The 19,940-nt window shown below is 40.7% G+C and overlaps 3 protein-coding genes across 4 annotated transcripts in view; 1 reads left to right on the top strand and 2 right to left on the bottom strand.

Moving 5' to 3' along the window:
- KYAT3 (kynurenine aminotransferase 3) overlaps positions 1–19,940 on the bottom strand; it is a 206,874-nt gene that overhangs the window by 94,649 nt on the left and 92,285 nt on the right. The gene's annotated exons all lie outside the window — the stretch shown is intronic.
- The window catches only part of LOC133759924 (guanylate-binding protein 5-like), a 91,357-nt gene that overhangs the window by 39,917 nt on the left and 31,500 nt on the right, over positions 1–19,940 (top strand). For both annotated transcript variants that reach the window (XM_062191677.1, XM_062191674.1), the window contains exons 2-3: positions 942–1,034; positions 7,227–7,345. The gene's annotated coding sequence lies outside the window, so the exon portion shown is untranslated. The remainder of the gene's footprint in view (positions 1–941; positions 1,035–7,226; positions 7,346–19,940) is intronic.
- Positions 3,242–19,024, bottom strand: GBP1 (guanylate binding protein 1). The gene is made up of 11 exons (XM_062191680.1): positions 18,855–19,024; positions 15,865–16,072; positions 12,737–12,864; positions 11,794–11,903; positions 10,397–10,593; positions 8,886–9,128; positions 7,869–8,149; positions 7,020–7,232; positions 6,125–6,227; positions 5,730–5,923; positions 3,242–4,663 (listed from the first exon to the last, which is right to left on the bottom strand). Exons 2-11 carry the CDS (start codon positions 16,052–16,054, stop codon positions 4,547–4,549), a joined length of 1,776 nt encoding a protein of 591 aa, XP_062047664.1. The 5' UTR covers positions 16,055–16,072; positions 18,855–19,024; the 3' UTR covers positions 3,242–4,546.

The following is a 19,940-nucleotide window of genomic DNA, read 5'->3' on the forward strand; positions in this document are numbered from 1 at the left end:
TCAATTTCAGGAATGAACTGTTTTTATAATCAGCTGCTTTCATGTAAAAGACAGCAGGCAGTAGGCTCCTGAGTGCATAGCAGTAGGAATCATTAATTCAAAGGGTCACTGGGGTAAGGTTGAATGGAGTCAGGATCTTCAAGTTGGAAACACAATTAGCCATGTGCATGTAGGTACATAAAGAGAAAATATATTGTACTGTGCTAGGTATGAGGACTACGTTGACTCAGTAAGTTCCTTAAATAGAACTTACTTGAGTGGGTAATTTGTTGAGAGTTTTATTATATTTGGATTTTTCTGGAACAATCTGTGTAATCTTTTGTTATTCTTTATATTTTCACTGTGGTGATTTACATTAATTGGTTTTTGAACCAACCTTGCATGTCCAGGATAAATCCCACTTTGTAGGAGTACATTATTTTTATATATTGCTTGATTAGCTTTGCTAATAATTTGTTGAGGATTTTTGCATCTATGTTCATAAGAGGTAATGATCTATATTTTCTCTCTCTTTTTTGGTATTGTGTTTGTCTGAATTTGGTATCAGGATAATTCTGCCCTCATAGAATACATAAGGAAATTATCCCCTACCTTCTATTTTCTGAAAGAAACTGTGTAGTGTTGATATTCTTTTTTTCTTTGAATTCTTAGTAAAATTTGCCAGCTAAGAGAAGCCATCTGGATCTAGAAAACTTATGTTCAGATTTGTTTTTCTGCAAAATTGTCTTCTTTATAAGTTACAAGGTAGTTGTAGTTATCTGTTTTATCTTGGGATTTTTAGTAGTTTGTGCTTTTGCTTTTAGAGACATTAGTCCTTTCATCAGAATTCTCAACTGATACACACAGAGTTGTCAGATTGTTGATTCTAGTGTGCCTGTTTGATGTATCAAAGATGAAAAGGATTTCCTAAATATTTATGTGTGTTTTTATTTTTTTGGTAGGGGTAGCTTCTTTGGCTTAGTCAATTCTTGAGCCTGGACATTTGAAAGGCAGATTTCTCTGGAGGACTTATGGGCTTCGGATTTCACTGTTTGGTGAGTTTCCTTTCCCTATATAAGGGGAAATTGTATTTCCTGTTGCTAAACCCATAGGTTAAAGCATAAGTAGTTATCACTTACCAACAGAGGACTAGTGTTCTAAACTCATGACTTCTTTTTAAAAAAGATTTATTTATTTATTTGAAAGGCAGAGTAAGAGAGAGAGGGGGAGAGACAAAAGAGAGATCTTCCGTCTATTGGTTCACTCCCCAAATAAACACAACAGCCAGAGTTGGGCCAGGCTGAAGTCAGGAGCCTGAGATTCCATCCCGGTCTCCCACATGGGCGCAGGGGCCCAAGCTCTTGGGGCCCACTCTGCTGCTTTCCCAGGCACATTAGCAGGGAGCTGGATTGGAAGTGAAGCAGCTGGGACTGAAACTGGTGTCCATATGGGATGCCAGCACTGCAGGCCATGGCTTTAACCTGTGGAGCCACAATACCAGTCTCTCAAATGATTTTTGAAAAGGAACACCATCAGGGTCATGAAACATAGGTCTCAACCTGTGGTAGCATTGGCATATTGAGTATGTGTCATCCTTCTCTTTTTATTGTTGCAACCAATGAAGTACCCAGACTCATAGTCAGAGGAAGGGGAGGGGTCAGGGAGTCTTTCTATCTAATGAGTTGCTTTTAACAGGCAGCAGGACTGAGGAGCACTGGTGACAGCAATAGGCATCTATGGAGAGTGAGCTTATTGTTGCTGTTCCTGGAAATACTGTTTAAAAAAAATCATGAAACCAATAGTCACATGACTTGGAATCTGTACTGGACTTTGATGTTACCAAGCTAGAGAAGAAGTAGCGGTTTCGCTGAGTCTCAATTTTCTTATTTGTTTGTGGTTAATAAAGAAACCATTATACAGTTTATTTATTTATTTATTTATTTATTTTTTATTTTTTTTGACAGAGTGAATAGTGAGAGAGAGAGAGACAGAGAGAAAGGTCTTCCTTTTTGCCGTTGGTTCACCCCCCAATGGCTGCCGCAGCCGACACATCGCGCTGATCCGAAGCCAGGAGCCAGGTGTTTCTCCTGGTCTCCCATGCGGGTGCAGGGCCCAAGCACTTGGGCCATCCTCCACTGCACTCCCGGGCCACAGCAGAAAGCTGGCCTGGAAGAGGAGCAACCGGGACAGAATCCGGCGCCCCGACTGGGACTAGAACCCAGTGTGTCGGCGCTGCAGGTGGAGAATTAGCCTATTGAGCATGGCACCGGCCTATATAGTTTATTTTTTTAAAAATTCATTTTATTTGAAAGGGGGTCACACACAGAGAAATTTATATTCCATCTGCTGGTTCATTCCTCAAATGCCCCACAAACCAGGGTAGGTAGGGCCAAGCTGAAAACAAGAACCTGGAACTCCATCCAGGTCCCCCACGTGGGTGTTAGAGACCCAAGTACTATAGCCATCACTTGCAGTTTATTGGAAGCAGCTTAATGGAAACTCAACCAGGCTTTCTGATATGGGACATGGGTGTTGTAGATGGCAACTAAAGACACTGCACCAAACATCTGCTCCCCATCGTTTTTAGTTTGAAGACAGCTTATTTTTATTCTATCCCTGAGTTTCTTCAACTAATAAAATATATTTCCTATATTTCTTTGTAGCATCTAGCTTAAAAAAGAAAACAAAGCATATATACATAAACATTCCATCTAATATGCTGTCTTATCGGGTCTCTTGTGAAATTCCAGTTCAAGGGAGGAAATACTGTTTGCCAGTATCAGACCCAACTGTGAAAGGAGGGATTTGCCATCTGATGGGCACAGGAGAGGTTCAAAGTAATAAAATCAGAAAAAGGAGGGTTGTTCATGTGGAGTTAACGGCAGTTGCTGCTTTCCTGACCTTTTCTGAGCAGGTAACATTTTCAAGATGCTAACATATCCAATCTAATCCATGTGATTCTTTTAAGTAACACAAGGCAGGTATATAAAACTTTGATCAGTGCTTCTAGAAAGCAGAATTCTGCAAACGGTGGCTGTGAGTGCTTCCTATTTTTGATAAGAAGGTTTTACTGGAATGTAGCCAGGCTCATTCATTTCTATGTTGTCTCTACAGCTGCATTTTCTCTATGTGCATGGTTGGGTAGTTGAGACAGGGACTAAATGATCTGCAAAGCCATAAATTGTTGCTATCTAGTATTTTGCAGAAAAGTTGGCCAATCATTGCTAGGAAGACTAAAACCTTATTGTTTTGTAAGAAACTGTAAAGAACACTCAATTAGGGATAAGGCTAGTGAAATATGTTTTATTTTCAGCTGGAAAATAATTACTAATAACTTTAAGAAAACACAATTGTTTACCTAAACTTTTTTTTTTTCATTTTTCTCTTTTTTTGAGAGGCAGAGTTACATACAGAGAGAGGGATAGACAGAGAGAGAAGCTGGGATCCAAGAGTCTCCTCCAGGTCGCCCATGTGGGTGCAGGGGCCCAAGCACCCAGGCCATCTTCCATTGCTTTCCCAATCCATTAGCAGAGAGCTGGATTGGAAGAGGGGTAGCCGGGACACAAACTGGCACCCATAAGGGATACTGAAGCCACAGGCAGAGGCTTAACCCACCACACGACAGTGCCAGCCCACCTAGACTTTTGACAATTGGATATAGTCTACAAATACCAGGTAATAACAAGAGCAACACTTTCTTGGTGAAAAATATAGAAAACATTTCAAATACATGCTCTTTGAAGAAAATCACAAGGATGTCAATTGTTAAGATGAACCACTAGGAAAACACTAGCCTACACTTTAGTATTGTAAGTCATAAAGTCATTAATACTTTTGTTTTCTCACATGCTACCCATAATCATTTAAATTCGGCCTTTGAAAATTATGCATTCCTAAATACATAATGTATAAGTGCCATCATGTTACTGAGCTTAATCCAGTGTCATTTATCCTAAATTCTACAGGGTTCCATTAAAGTTATAATCTGGGTGAACTGAGAAAGAAAGGGAAGCTGCTTGCTTTAGCTCATGTGACCCAACTCTTCATGTTGATGATTTCTTCCATCTTCCTGTGGAAATTATTCAGACATTCTAGAGCTTACACAAAGTAGTTTACTTTGGCTTGGAATCCATTAGTGAAGATTATCCACTGTCCCTACCCTATATTATTGCTCGTAGACTATACCTTTAACATAATGCAGAACTTCACATTATCTTCAGAAAAAATTAAGATGGCTATCCCTGCTTCTGGGACCATGGTAGAGTTTTCTAAACTGATGTCCAACTACATCCCAAGTCTTTTATCCATGACTTTGCTCAGAATATATTTGCAACCAGAAGAATAGACATCTCCTGAGTGATTCCTCTATGGTATCTCCTGTATTGGTAGTGAGGCAAAATCATTCTTTACTACAGAATTTACAATCTTTTTTGGAAGAATATGATTTCAACTGTTATACTTCCATGTCTTTGGTGTTGTGATGCAAGGCCTAAGGATTTTCAAGTGAGATAACATGTGACACTATGCCTTGGGTTAGGGAGACAGGAAAGGCCTATCCTTAAGGTCCTTAGCTTATAACACATATTCTCCTTGGTGGTCTCATCTGCCTGCGGAGACTCTCTATCTCATTAGTAAGTCGTTTGCTCTCATTTGCAAATCCCTCATTCATTAGTCGAGCTTGTTCCTAAAAAGTGAAAATGAAACAGAATACAGTTAGTTTTAAGCAAACCCCTCTGTGTAATTTCTGCACTCATTGAGTTTTTAGTTCTTAATTTCTCTTTGAAACTTTCCCTACCCTACACCTAGTAATCAGTGCACTTTTTCTTGGGCATCTGAACTCTGTGATTATTTCTCCTGGGTGTCCATTGACTAAGAGAGAGTTTCAGCTACCACCCCTCCTGACCCACTCATGAACCTCATTACCAGTTTTGCTTTTCCCCCTATTCATCGTACATGATGTTAGTTGGAAACCTCAGTCATGTATTTGGCTTCAAATCTCATCTCTGCATTACTGAACTCTGTTACTCATCCTCCTACATACATGTTTATATTTCTACACCTAACACTGAAATAAAGTATTCTCAAAATCTGATGAAGCACCTGAGTCTCATATCAGGATGTTAGCCCTCCAAAATTTGGTGGCAGGGTTGGCAGGAGATAGGCAAGAAACTCAGAGTCCCAGAGTGACCACATTGAATTTCTGCATGTGATTTTCTGCACAACATAGACTCAGAGCAAGAGGGCATTGCAGACTCACCCAGGTGTGAGAACTAAGGAGTCTTGCTCAGAAAATTCTCATGGAGTGAAAGTCACATCAGATGCAACATAAAAAAAAAAATTACTGTGGACTCTACTAAGTGGTGGATGTTTTACTAACTCTATGATATTAGGAAAGTTATGTAGTCTTTTCTGAACCTCCGTGTGCTTTCCTGAATATAGGGATCTAGTTATTGCTTACATAGGATTCAGTAAGAGATAGAGATTAAGACAATTTTGTGATGCATCACAGATAAGGGCAACTGTTAACTGAAGGACTCACTAGTAAAGTACAGATATGGCACAAACATTGATGTGTTTAGTTAGCAGATAGGGGCACAGACAGGCCAGGTAGGTAGGCAGGGATTGAAGAGTGCAAATGAGCAAGCAAGGGCTGTCTTTGGGCTTTGTGTTCCCCTTCTGACTGTTTTTGTGGTCCAGAAGAAGGAGAGAAAGCAGAAAAGCAGAAACCTGAAGGTGATGCCATGGAATACCTGAAGTTTAAGGGCCAGAGTCTTCTCCTGCTCTTGTAGCATCTGGACCCGGTCTCTCTCCATCTTGTCAGTCAACTGTTTCACATGCTCCTGATAACTCTTCTCTTTCTGCTCCATCATCTGCTGATTCTTTTTCTGTAATTCCTCTAACATTTTTACATTAGCCTTTGCAGCCTCAGCCTTCACACGTTCCACTGCAAAGGAAAAGGAAGGAAGAAAATGTTCATGGGGTTATCATTGCTGCTGGCTAGATAGCCCCTCCTCAGATGTGACTTCCACTTGTAAGACACATCTCTGCTCTTCTTTCTCCAGTTTAAAGACACCAGGTTCATGCAGTCAAATTATATAAATTGTAAGAGATTATGTGAGTATCTACACTCTTTTGAGTCACTCACCTTCAATATCCTTTTCTTTTTCTGTGAGGGTCTGGTCTGTTTGCAGAATTGCATCAATGGCCGATTCCTTGGATTTCAAGTATTTCTGCAGAGTCTCTTCAGCCTTAGAACCCAGAGGATAGAGTTGGTATAGGAAATGACTGTAAGCATTTCTCCCTGTCTCTCAGCTCTTTTTCTATAACAATTGCTCCTCTTGGCCCCAGTGACCCCAGTGTTCAAGATTCCATTTCACGATGCAGACTCAAACTCTAGGTTGGCTAATCAATCACGACCCCACCTCTGTAATTACAGTTCCTACAAGGGAGCCGAAACAGATACTGGGGAAAAGTGACTCTGTGGTTTTAGATTGGGGGCTTTAAGTATGGAGCTGTTGGTGCTGTGGTCCCATAGGAGTGAGTTTGCTGGAGAATGAAGCTATCCAGAAGAAAGAAGATCAGAGTAGGAGGTGGAGGATGTGGGGAGGGAGGGAGGCACATGTGGGGGTGTGGGAAAGCAATGGACAGAAAGACAGATGATGACATGGTTGAAAATCTTGGATCCAGTTGGCCTTCAATGCCATTTTGAACCACAGACTGATGAATGGTCATTTTTGTTTAAGAAATTGTTTTGAATTTATCTCCCTTGCAAAACACAATCCATCTGTAGTAATCGATGATAATAACAGTTTCATTGTTAACCTCATGATTCAGTTTATAAATCTATTGCTAATTGCATGTACTTTAATGAGTACCAGGTACATATCTAGTGTAACTGGACTCTTGTATATGTCATTGAATAAAAAGATGAATGCTAGGCAGACAGTAGTGTTTGTCTATTTGCAATTATACTTGGTCATATTGATGTTTCAAGGAGGCATGTCAACAGTTCCCCATAATCAAAGAAAACTCATGGTTACCTGTATCCCTTTCCCAGGTGCCTGATAGTATTGTTCTTTCAGTTCTTGCATCCTCTGAACCAAGAGGTGATAGCCCTTCGGTTTAGAAAAGACCCCTTGTTTCATACTTTCTTCTAGAGGTTGGAAAATGTCCTGAAGTAAAACTGAGCAACGCTCTGATGATGCTTTCATATTCTGATTTACAAAGTCATTCTGCTTTTTTTCCAGCTGGGCCTTTCATGGAAAAACAGGAAGCAAAAAGAAGAGCATGGAAGAGAGGTTAGCCTGAGCTCAGAATTTTGAAAATACTTCTTTGAAAAAGGTCTATTTCCCCTAGAAAATTACAGGTACTGTCTCAAGACTCTATTCTTCCTCCTGATCCCAATCCTGTACTAAAGTGTCTTTCTCGTGGGAGGTGAAGTTCACAGTAGAGATTGTTAGCTTCATGCCACATCTTAGGATCTAAAGTTCAACTTTTTCAGATTGGACAAATGACGGCATGTAGAATAAATGTAGTGCAACATAAGCCTTCTCGAGAAACTAACAATAAAATTTTCTTTGGCCTTGGCTAGACTTTCAAATCAGTCTGATACCAGTGGGCATGTAATCTGATTATAGGTTTTGATTATTACTTATATGCACTGAATCCAATTAAGGGGAGGAGTATTAGCTTATTCATGAAAGACACATGTTTCAAAGCCTTAAGTCTGTAAAAATAAAATTCTCATCTGATTATTATGATTATCAAGAGATAGCTCTCACCTTTTTAAAATATATTGATAATCACCTCTTTCAAAGTAAGAACCCATTTCACTTCCTAGTAGTACTTTGCTTTCATCTATATCTACATGAACTTAAGAGAAAAGTTACCGCTAATTCCTTTTGAAATGAATGGTCAACATCTTTGAAGGAATTCTTGATGAAGACTTCAATGGCTTCTTTCTCACTGGCCCTATGCAGATCCAGCAGCTCCTGGAGGGTTTCTGTGGGCAGCTGCACCTTCTGGTTCATCTGCTGCTCATAGTGGGCAATGGCTTTTCTCACTGCAGCTGAGTTCTCTATCTCGGCCAAGGCCAGCACTGCGTTCTCCATGCAGGGCAGATCCCCACTGCTGATGGCACTGACATATGTCAACACCAGGTTTTCCAGACCTACAAATGAAGCACAAATGGTGATGTTTGTTGCAGGTTGAGTGAAGACAATGCTGCCGTTCTGTGTAATTCTGAGCATTTCATTTACCACCCATTTGCCTCACTGCATCAGTGTCCACAGGCTCACCTGGAAACTTGCTAGAAATGCAGAATCTTTGCCTCTGCTCAGATTTCCTTAATCAGACCCTTCTGTTTGGCAAGATCCCCAGATGATAGGTATTGTAAGCACAACAAGTTTAGGGAATCTGGTTTCTAGATTACATAGGCCTGTGGTTATTGCATATTTGCATCCATTTTAACGTCAAGCACGGTTGTGTTGGGAGGCATACCACTTTCATTTCACCATCAGCCTTGTCCATAGTAAGCATGTTTTGATCACTATTCATGGAATAATTGATGCTATGCTGTATAATAGAGTAGTCACAAGCCACTTCTAGCTAAGAAATGTAACCATGTGATCTGAATTTTTACTTTTCTTTCATTTTAATTTATCTACATTTAAATTTAAATAGGCACACTAGTCTAGTGACTCTCAGATTGGATAGTGCACGTCCAGGTTACTTGGAAAGTTTTGAGCAATACAGCTTTTCATTGATCCTTTCTGCCTTTCTCACCAGGGAGTTCTACCAACAAAATCCATTAGAAATGCAGGTGACATCTGAAATTTAACACAAGAATGGTGGTAGATTTGCATTTTTTTAAAGCTGAAGCTGGAGGGACTAGAAAGGGGACTTACGAGGGCCATCAATCCTGATGCCTCCTGAAAGAGTTTTAGTCTTGGAATTGCTGAAGATGTAGGAACAGAATTCGGCCACTTGTCGCACAAATTCTGGGTCTAGTTCATCATCGTGCATTGTCTCGAGCTGGCCAAGCTTCTTCCGGTGTGTAGGTCTATCGAAGATAAAGCATTTCTTCTTTGGGAAGAACATCCGGATACAGAGTCGTGGCAGATTAAAATTTTTAATTTTTTCACCGGTGCCTAGGGAACATAAAAGGATTTGCCTAAAATAAGTGTTTACAAACTTTCTGTGAAGAGCCAAATATACACAGTTTCGGTTTTTCTGGTCAGATGAGCTTTCTTTATGTACTCCACTCAAGTATTATAACATGAAAGCAGCTGTAGATGCTACATAAATGAATGGGCATAGCATTTTCCAATGAACCTTATTTAAGAAAAAATGGCATCACTGTATTGATAATATTACTTGTGTGGTGTCATTGATCAGTACTTGGACAAGTATTCTCTTCATGCTTTAGTTGATTTTCTTCAAATATATGGATTCATTTTGTTAGGTAGGAAGTCAGTTATGAGCTTATGTGTGTGTAACAGGCCTAAAGAGAAGACATCTATGTCCAGCATATGCTGCATCTCAAGGTCATCCCGATGGTGTTTCAGGGGCAGCCCGGTGTTCACATCCTGCTCTGCCCTGCCCCCTTCTACCTGATAACCTGCCAGGTGGAGGTCCCCACCCCTTCTGCCTGACAATTTTACACAATCTCCCAGGTGCAGCCTAGTATCTGCATCTCAAACACCCTGCTCCCTTCCTCTTGTCTGATAACATTTGCATCCATAAAGTCCTTTGTTTCAGAGCTTCAAGAGAGAAGTTTTTCTATTTACATCCAAAAAGCCCTTTGTTCCAAGAGGAACAGAGGTGGGGAAGCAAGACCCATCTCCTTAAAAACCCCCAGCCTCAACTGGACTTCGCGCTCAGCCCTCTGCCTCTCTGCTGAGTCGCCCGCCTGGTCTGGCCAGGTGTAATCTCTCCACTCAACCATAACCTCACTCCTTCCCGTCCCCCCCCCCCCCCCCCCCCCCCGCGCCAAGTCTCTCAGGCTCTGTCTGCAGAGGTGCTCATCCGTCCTTATGGATGTCCCTGCCCTAATAAACCTTGCTATTTTACCTCCCACTACTCTTTGTCTCATGCCTGAATTCTTTCTTGCGCGAAGACAAGAATGCTGCGATTTCTCCGGTAACAATTTTACTCTGTATTCTTTAGATAAATACAGAATCACAGACCCTAAGCAAGGAGACATTTACCAAGTCATAACATAGTGAGATGTGAGATAAAAAGAAAGTTGCTTTTAGAACAAGGGAGAAAATAATTTAAAATCAAATTAATATTAAACAAGCATTATTTTCTTGGAATTACTGACTGGAAGAAATAAAAAGCTGTAAATATAAGAAAACTCAAAAACTGTAATGTCTGGTGTTCTGTCGTCCCCATTTACTGGCCACACATCCATTACCATGCTTTAGCTTGAGTGAATTCTCCAGATACTGGTCTGCTGAGATGGCTTGTCCATCTACTTCCAAGTCCAGGGAAAAATCTCTCAGTGTCCACACAAAGTCTGGGAAGAAGCTCACAAAGTCAGATGAATCCTCCACCTCATTTGCATCAGGTGAGGATTTTGCTCTTATGCGATCTGTCAGTTCAGTCACATAGCTGAGTGTTAACTAAGGAAAACTGGTGAAAATAACCATATCCCAATTCTGTATTAGTTCCACATCTTCCCAAACATTCATTGTGCCTTTGTTCTCACCTAGGTATCAATTCTTCAGTAAATACTTGGCTTTTTTCCCTTGATTTGAATTGTTTTCTTAAATGATTTATTTATTTAGGTGAAAGAGCGACAAAAAGAGATGCAGGGTAGGAGGGAGGGAAGGAGAGAAAAAGAGAGAGAGAGAGATCTTCTATCCACTGGTTCACTACCCAAATGGCTGAAACAGCCAGCACCAGTCCAGGCTAAAGCCAGGGGACCAGGAATTCCTTTCAGATCTCCTATACAGATGGCAGGGACTCAAGTACTTGAGACAACATTTGCTGCTTCTGATAGGGGATAGACAGGTAGTTAGATCTGCAAGGCTGGAAGCCATAAGCCTTCCCCAACTCTCGACCCCTTGACAATCAAACCACCCCCTTCCTGGGATGAATCTCCTTCACCTGGGACCTGGGAGGTAGACACCATGTAAATAGTCACTCTGCCCTATAGCCTCATAAAAGAGGTTCACATCTGGACATCTGTCTCTCACCTCCCCCTCTTTTACCCCCTTTCTCTTCTGGTCCCACTTCCTATTCATGATGGGTATCTGTAGGTGTGGGGCATTCCATGTTCACATGTGTTTATGTTCACTTTCTCATCTTCTGATTAAAATTTATCTTATATATGCCAGCATTAAGAATCCCATTATGCATGGCAAGAGCCTGTAATAAAAATTAAACCCTATTTTGTCTAAAACATAATGGTGCCTGTCTGCCAGGTCCCAGGTGAAGGAGATACATCTTGGGACGGGGTGCTTTGATTGACAAGAAGGAGGGGACAAGGGCAGGAGGGTGAGGGAGGGAGGGCAGGCTATGTGGCTTCTGGCTTCCAGCTTCACAGACCTAACTAGCCGCCTCTCTGATATCATTTCCAAGGTTCATTAGGAGGAAGTCGGGTCAGAAGCAGAGTGGCCAGACTCAAAACCAGGCACTCAAATATGGGATGTAGACATCACAAGCTGGGGCTTAACCTGCTATACCTTGAATTACTTTTTATGTTTTTTTGTTTGTTTTGTTTTGCACTTGCTTTAAAATCTCACAGCTGGATTATTAGTGCAGATCTCCTCTCTGAATCTGTGCTAATTGGGACCACAGAAAGGATACTGCAGTTGGTCCATGGCCTGCTGGTTGATGGTTCCCATGCTATTGTAAACAAAGGTGCTGCTCAGGAGGATTGCCAGGGCAAAGATCCAGGAGTCATTCTGATTGTCCCCCTGAAAGTCAGAACACATTCCATCAATTCATTCTCGTGGCACTTTCCAGATCAGCAGTAAAAATATACTCACCTAATTGGAGTGTTTTTTTAAAGACTACCTATAAAAGGAACCCAAATCCAAAGAAAAATGGTTCTCTGTTGAACTTTGACTTTTGATATCTTTTGTTAGAATTTTTGGTTTACACTAATTCTCATGAGGCCTACTTATGATTATTGGCAGACAATTATAAAACAGACATCCCAAGGCTTGAAACACAATTAAAATGTATAATTTTATATTTGTATAATAAAAATGATTTAAGTAAGATTTATAATATTTGTAGCTATTTAAGTGTGAAGTCATTAGGCATTTAACACATTAGTAATCTTATATAATACCCAAAACAATACTGCAAAGCAAATATAGATCTTTTATATCCATTTTACAAATCAGAAAGCTGAGGCTAGAGAAGTCAACTTGCTAAAGCCAATGAACTAGTGAGACTGTTTCAATTTAAATACAGAGTTATGGGACTTTACAACCCAAATCCTTAACTGAAGGTCTCTGTCAAGTAAGACAGCTTATTTGTGGTACCTTTTGGCATCTGGGTAAACTTGCTTAGTTTATAGCCTGTTAATAGTTAGAACACTCTCAACTGACCACCAGGCTCTTCTACTAGGATTTTTCCTATGAATATTTTTCTCACCTCTGGTTGCTGAACTAATTCTCATGCAGGTAAAAAGAAACAGATTTATGATGGTTGAATGCAAGCTCTTATTTAAGGAAAACCATGTATTTTAGAGGATGTTCTGGAATGAGGAGTTAATCCAAAATAGTTGCCCATTCCTTACCTTCTCTACATCTCCCAGACCCTCAGTGTCAAGCAGAACTAGGGCATGGTCTGGCTTCTTGGGGTGGGGCACACACCACATCCAGATGCCCTTGGTGTGAGACTGTACCGTGGAGCCCAGAGAGAAGCCTGCAGAGAGGAGAGGCATCAGAAAGGACACATGCATGGTTAGGAGCCAGGAGTTAGGGAAACTGAGATAAATGTTGGTATAGTAGAAGTTATGAGAGATACACATATCCACAATCAGTATTTATGTCACATATAATAATCAGAGCAAAAGGAAAATTAAGGTACCCAACATATGGAAAAAATGCAACACACATTCATGATAAAAAACAATCAATGAATTAGAAATAGAAGGAAGTAAACATAACATGGTAAATGCCATATATGAGAAATTTGCATCACATTCAATGATAAAAACAAGAAAGCTTTTTCTCTGAGATCATACATAAGAAGAAAATGATATCTTTTGCCACATTGTTCAACATAATACTGGAAGCAAAAAGGAAACTGTAAGAAAATTTAATAGAGGGCATAAAAATTACAAAGGGAAAAATGAAACTTTCTGTTAGCAGATGACCTGCTCTTATATGCAGAAAACGTTAAGTAGACCACAAAACCCTGTTAGAACTAATAAGTGTACTCAGCAAAGTTGTAGCATACAAAATCAGTGTATAGAAATGAGCTGTATTTCTATGCTCTGTGAACAATCAGATCAGTCTTACCAGATGTCACGGCAGTGTCTTCAGCATGAAACCACAGAATTAAAAACAAATTACAGGCTCTTGGCTCCAAACATTTTTTAACCTATTAAACCTTGACTCAGTTTTGGACCCTCAGCCACTTGGTGGTGGTCGAAGCACCATATGACCAGCAGCAGCACATCTGCCATGTTGAACCAATCAGAAAATAATCTTTTTTCATATAACATCAGGAGAATAAACTACTGGATCTGGTGTTATGGCATAGCAGGTAAAGATGCTATCTATAACACTGGCATTCCCTATGGGTGTTGGTTCATGTCCTGGCTGCTCCACTTCCAGTCCAGCTCCCTGCTGATGGCCTGGGAAAGCATCAGAGGATGGCCAAGTGCTTGATCCCCTCATGGAGACTCAGTTGAAACTCCTGGCTTCAGTCTGGCCCAACTCTAGCTGTTGTGACTATTTGGGGAGTAAACCAGCGGACAGAAAATTTCTCTGTCTCTCCCTCTCTGTCACTCTGACTTCCAAATAAATAAAGAAACCTTTTAAAAAATTATTTTTATTATATATATTTATTTATTTTTAGGCAAAATCCTTTATCCATGGCATGGTCATCATGAATTCGTTCAAGCAAGGCCTGCTTTGAGTTATTTATTGATTTTTTTTTTTTTTAAATAACACTCCTGGTGGACAAACCAGCTTCAACAAAAGCCAAGCCCTAGATAATAGCCTACATATATTCATGCAGCCTATCCCACTCCTTCTCCTTGACTCCCTATCATGCAGAATGGATAGGCTCATATAGATTTGAGGCACTGTTGACATAGGTAATGAGATTTCTGGAATTTTGCTTTATTGAGCTAAAGATTATTTCTCCAATATCACTACTGGCCAATCTCATGATTTTCATGAAATTTATTTAATCAAATTTCAGAAGTGAAATTGGAGAAGCAGTAGGGCTGTTTGATTGAAAGCCTCATATTCTAGAATCAAGTTGACTTTGGTTTTAATTCAAGAGCTACCATTTATTATTACTACTTAAACTTTTACTCAAGCAAGTTTCATAACTTCTGAAAACAATAATTTCATCCTAATAAAGGACAACAGTAGCTTGTATTTTATGTGATGATATAATTATGAAAACTAGCCTAGTGCCTATGGCAGAGAAAATGCTTGATATATAATAAACCTTTTTTTTAAAAAAAGATAAACTACTTAGGCATAAGCTTAACCAAGGATATGAAAGACACATATAGAAAAAACTTAAAGACCTTCTTGAAAGAACTCAAGACATAAAGAGCTGGGAAGATATCATTAATGGGTTGGCAGATTTTGTATTCTTAAAATGTAACTACATGGCTGGCGCCGTGGCTCAACAGGCTAATCCTCCGCCTCGCGGCACCGGCACACCGGGTTCTAGTCCCGGTTGGGGTGCCGGATTCTATCCCGGTTGCCCCTCTTCCAGGCCAGCTCTCTGCTATGGCCCAGGAAGGCAGTGGAGGATGGCCCAAGTGTTTGGGTCCTGCACCCGCATGGGAGACCAGGAGAAGCACCTGGCTCCTGGCTTCGGATCAGCGAGATGTGCTGGCCTCAGCGGCCATTGGAGGGTGAACCAATGGCAAAACAGAAGACCTTTCTCTCTGTCTCTCTCTCACTATCCACTCTGCCTGTCAAAAAAAAAAAAAAAAAAAAAAGTAACTACTACCCAAAGTAATTTACAGATTCAATACAATGCCCATCAAAATTCCATAGATTATTTTTTTAGAAGTAGAAAAATCTGTATAATTTCAAGGATTCTCAAGAGGGATCCCTAAATAGATGGGTCTCGATCTGGTACCCATATAGGATGCTGGTGTAGTAGGCAGTGGTTTTACCCACTACACCACAGTGGGGCCCCTGAGTATAGATTTTCTGTCTCAGAAGATGAAAAAGTTGTGGAGATGGATGGAGGTGATGGCTGTACACCAATGACCATTTATTAATGCCATAGAATTGTACCTTAAATACAATAAGAAGGCTAAATCTTATGGCACATATATTTTACATAATAATAAAAATTTCAATACAGATTGAAAAATGTTTAACCTTAGACATCTAATCAAACTTGTCACTTCAAGAACATTTTGAATGTCTTGTAGTTTATTATGCATGATTATTGTGTACATTTATTATTTTATTACTGTTTAATTCTAAAATATGAACCATTTTTGCTTGTAGAAGGAAAAACTAAGGCATCCTTGGAAGAGGCAGGGAGCCGACTCTCATCTCCTGGTTCACAGTCCAGATAAAAAGACCAGCTGTGGTCCAACCATTGACTTTCAGTGTTCACCCCCATCCTCATCCTGCTTGTCTCACTTCCCCAGACTGGGTGGTGACAGTGTGAGTGGAGAGAGGGGAGAGAGAGAGTTTAGCTGCTGCCACTCACCCTTTTTCTTCCCAGCCAGCTTGTTCATCAGGTAGGACTTGCCTGTTCGGTAGAGGCCCACAATAGCCACCACCACCACAGGTTGCTTGATGGCAGACAGGATCTTCAGAGCTTCCTGATTGACCAACAGTTGTCCATTAGTATTCTCAATGAGGCACATGGGGCCTGGCATGTGGATCTCTGAGGTCATTTTGGAATATCACTTTGTCTGCAAGGGAAGAGGTGAAATGAATTAGAGTTTCCAGTCTTTTGTCTTCGCAAAGTGGAGTCATAAAATTCCATGGCATGGCCAAAGTTTTTGTGTGAGCCAACAACATAGACAGGGGAAAAATCTGTACTATTTTAGAAAGTCATGTAACTATTATCAAAGCAGTTCATTTTAAAAATGTAGTATGACAACGGATGATCAACATTTAATCAGTCTCATAACTCAAACCTTCTATTTGACTTACTATGTAAAACTTTCCTTTTGGATTCTTATTTCAAAATTTAGGGATGGGTATTTTGCCCATCAGTTAAGTTGTTGATTAAGATATTCATTCCTCACTGAAATGCCTGCGTTCAATTTCTGGCTGTGGCTGAAGCCAGACCCTGGAAGCTATTGGTGGCAACCATAGTCATTGGATCCCTGCAACCCATGAAGGGTACTGAGATTGAGTTCTTGGTTCCTGGATTTGGACTGCCTTAACCCTGGCTATTGCAGGCATGTAGGGAGTGAACCAATTTAAAGGAGCTCCGTTTCTCTCTGTCTCTCTTTTTCTAAATCTCTCTGCCTCTCTCTAATAAGTATATTGTTAAAAACTATTTATTTATTTATTTGAAAGGCAGAGTTATAGACAGGCCACTGCGCCGGCCCCTCATAAGTATATTTTTAAAAATATAGAGTAGACATTAAATAGAAATAGAATAGGATTTACAGAATTTATTTTCATTTTGGCTATATGTGAGAAATCTAGTGCTGGAGCTGGCATTGTAGTGCAGTAGATTAAACTGCCGGCACCATGTTTGAGCACTGGTTCTAGTTTCAGCTGCTCCAATTCTGATCCAGCTCTCTGCTAATGCACCTGGGAAAGAAGCAGAAGATGGCCCAAGTGCTTGGATCCTTGTCACTAAATAGGAGACCCAGATGGAGTTCCAGGTTCCTGGCTTTGACCTGGCCCAGCCCCAGGTGTTGTGGTGATTTGGGGATTAAAGGAGCAAATGGAAGATCTCCCTCTCTTTTCTTTTTCCCTCTCTCCATAACTCTGTCTTTCAAATAAATACATAAAAAAGCTTGAGAAAAAAGAAATTCAGTGCTAGTTAATACATTCATCAGTTCTTATAATGAACAAAGATCTCCATGAATAAACATTTCATTATTTGATGTATGCCTTTAGGGCAATTTCCAGAGATTTTTGGTTGTGTTCCCATCCCCCACTCCTGATGAGTTTATTTCACTGAAATGAGGAACCATGGAACTCCTCACATCACTTTTTGGAAGTAGAACCAATATAATCAGTTCTACAAATTTTGTGAAAATATGTGACCTGGTGAATATATGAGTAGGCCCCCATCCACAGCCTTGGAAGGAGCTTATGACAGAGCGGTGCCCTGGAATTTGAGGTTCATATTCTTCATAATAAATTAACTTCTAACTCAGTAGAAGTATGAATGCATAACTGCGTATATTGAATACTGCTTTTAAAAAAGACTTTTCAATAAGGATCAAAAGATCAATCTGCAGATCAAGAAAAGTAGACAAGAGAATAGACATTTAACTTACCAGTTAAGAGGGAAGTTAAGATACCTGGGTTTGAGTCCTGACTCCAGCTTCCTGCTAATGCATACCTTGGGAGGTAGCAGGTGATTGCTACAGTAGCTGGTTCCCTGCCATCCACACAGGAGACCTGGGTTGAGTTCCCAGTTCCTGGTTTTCACCCCAGTCTATCTCCAGCCATTGCAAACTTTTGGGGATTGAACCAGTGGATGGGAATACATGTTGTCTCTGCTCTCAAATAAATAAAAAAATTCGAGAAAAAAATCTAGATAGGAAGTTATTCAAAGAAAATATCTATATTTCCTGTCATTGCTTATTTTATTATTTTTAAAACGTTTCATTAATTTAAAGAGAACAGATTTCATGTATTTTACCGGTACAATTCTAAGAAGATAATCATATTTCCTTTGCTTCCTCCTTCCCTTCTCTCCCCCTCTCAAATCCCTAGTCAACACTTAAAGTCTCAGTTTTTCCATTCGGTAGAGAAGCAGGAGAGATAGGAAGAGAAGGAGTGTATGTGTGTGTGGGAGGGAGGGTTGGGGGTGGATAGGGAAAGGAGAAAGCAGACCTGTGAGAAGAGGTGAGAATAAAGCATGTCCCTGCCAAGGTACTGGGGGAGGGGGCAGCGGGGCAGTGCCCGGGTCAAAATTGTCTGGGGTGATGTGTGGTCAAGGTAAGCAGAGATCTTGCCTCCAGGGATGCTCTTTAAAAAGAAGCACTCTGGTAAACAAGTAGAAAGGCATAAGGAGTGGATGGGCCTTTCTGAGGGAAGAAATCCTCTTTGAAAACAAAGGTCAGCAGTGTGATTAGAGAATCCTGGGTTTCAGGGGTTTTTGCGTCTCAGTGACTGTTCATTGTCATGTAAATAATCCAGGGGCAGCTTTTCCAACTGCAGGAGTACTGAGCAAGTTCCCTGTGGCTTAATGGGTTTAATTCTGCCCCTCCTCAACACAGACAATGATAATAAAGAGAAAGACAGTCCTCCTGCATTCAAATTCCAGTTTAGCTTGTGTCTCTGTCACCTGGTTCCACAGAACAGTAGTGGCCCTCAGGCACTGGATGACAGCAGGATTTTGCCAGATGCCCTGTGCCACCTCGGGTTCAGCTGCAGCTTCTCTTGGTTTCATTCGTTTTCCAGGAAACAAACTGATCCTATTCTACCCCTTCCCATGCTGCCCTGCTTGCTTTATAGCTGGGAGGAGGCTGCTCTGAGAGAAGTTGGAAGAGCTCTTACCTGTTCTTTCTCTGTGCAGTGTAGACGGAGTGGCTTCTTCCACTGCTCTGTCTCAGTGGATTGCTGGATTTATATGTCACCCCTCCAACCGTGACATCCTCTGAGTTTTTTCAGTGAGCAAACAATGAGGAAAAAGCAACATCTAAACATAGGTTTAGAGTAATGTGAAACTGAAAGTACTTAGTGTAGGCAGTGACTCAACAACCATCAGGAATTTCCAGGGCTGTGCAAGGGACATGATCTTTACCTTACGTTGCAAGAGATCGCAGAGACTTTTTGCTGTTTTCGCAATGCCCATCGGATATTGAACATCACAGAGCATGTTTCCTGATTAGGGGTCACTTCAGAAATCCCAGTACGAGGAAGCACCTTATTGTGTTTTGCGGTCTAATCTAAAATCATTGACCCACTGTAGGTGAGGCTGGTTTTCCCTTAGAGAGGCTGTGTGAGGGGCAGGACGTGCCTAACACATTGATGGACTCCCACTCTTGCACTTAACACCAAGCACCCAGTTAAGAGAGAGCTGTGTATTCTGTGGGGGTTCCAGGCCCCACGCTGGCTGCTTCACACGGATTACACACCTTAAATCTTGGAAGAAATATTTCCCTATGGTTTTAGAGAAACCAAGGCACACACAGACTTTATCCTTTATCTAAAATCATGGCATCACAAGTAATTTGAACCCAGGCAGTCTTGATCCCATATCCTATTCTTGAACCACCTCACTATGCTGCCTCTCTCTGTTGCTGAGTGACTAATGTGAAAACAACAGCTTTTATGATTGAATTGTTTCCTGGATAAATAAGTCAATAAGTGTCTAATTCAGTCCTGACTATAGTAATACAAAATAAGTGGAATTGTCTCTGTTGTATAATGAAAATAAGACTATCAATATGGCTGCAAATTTTAAACTCTGTTTACCCTTAGACTCTATGCTGTTCTTTCGCTTCCTGATTGCATTTCTAAGGGAAGAAGAAAGGAAGAAGAGACACAAGGTTCTCTGCTGATCCCACAGTACCCTGGTATTGCTCAACATGCAGAGGCTGAAGGCTGCAGGGCCAGATTACTGGCATGTCTAGCCTTCTC

The sequence above is a fragment of the Lepus europaeus genome, chromosome 5 (genome assembly GCF_033115175.1).
Source record: "Lepus europaeus isolate LE1 chromosome 5, mLepTim1.pri, whole genome shotgun sequence".
NCBI lineage: Eukaryota > Metazoa > Chordata > Mammalia > Lagomorpha > Leporidae > Lepus > Lepus europaeus.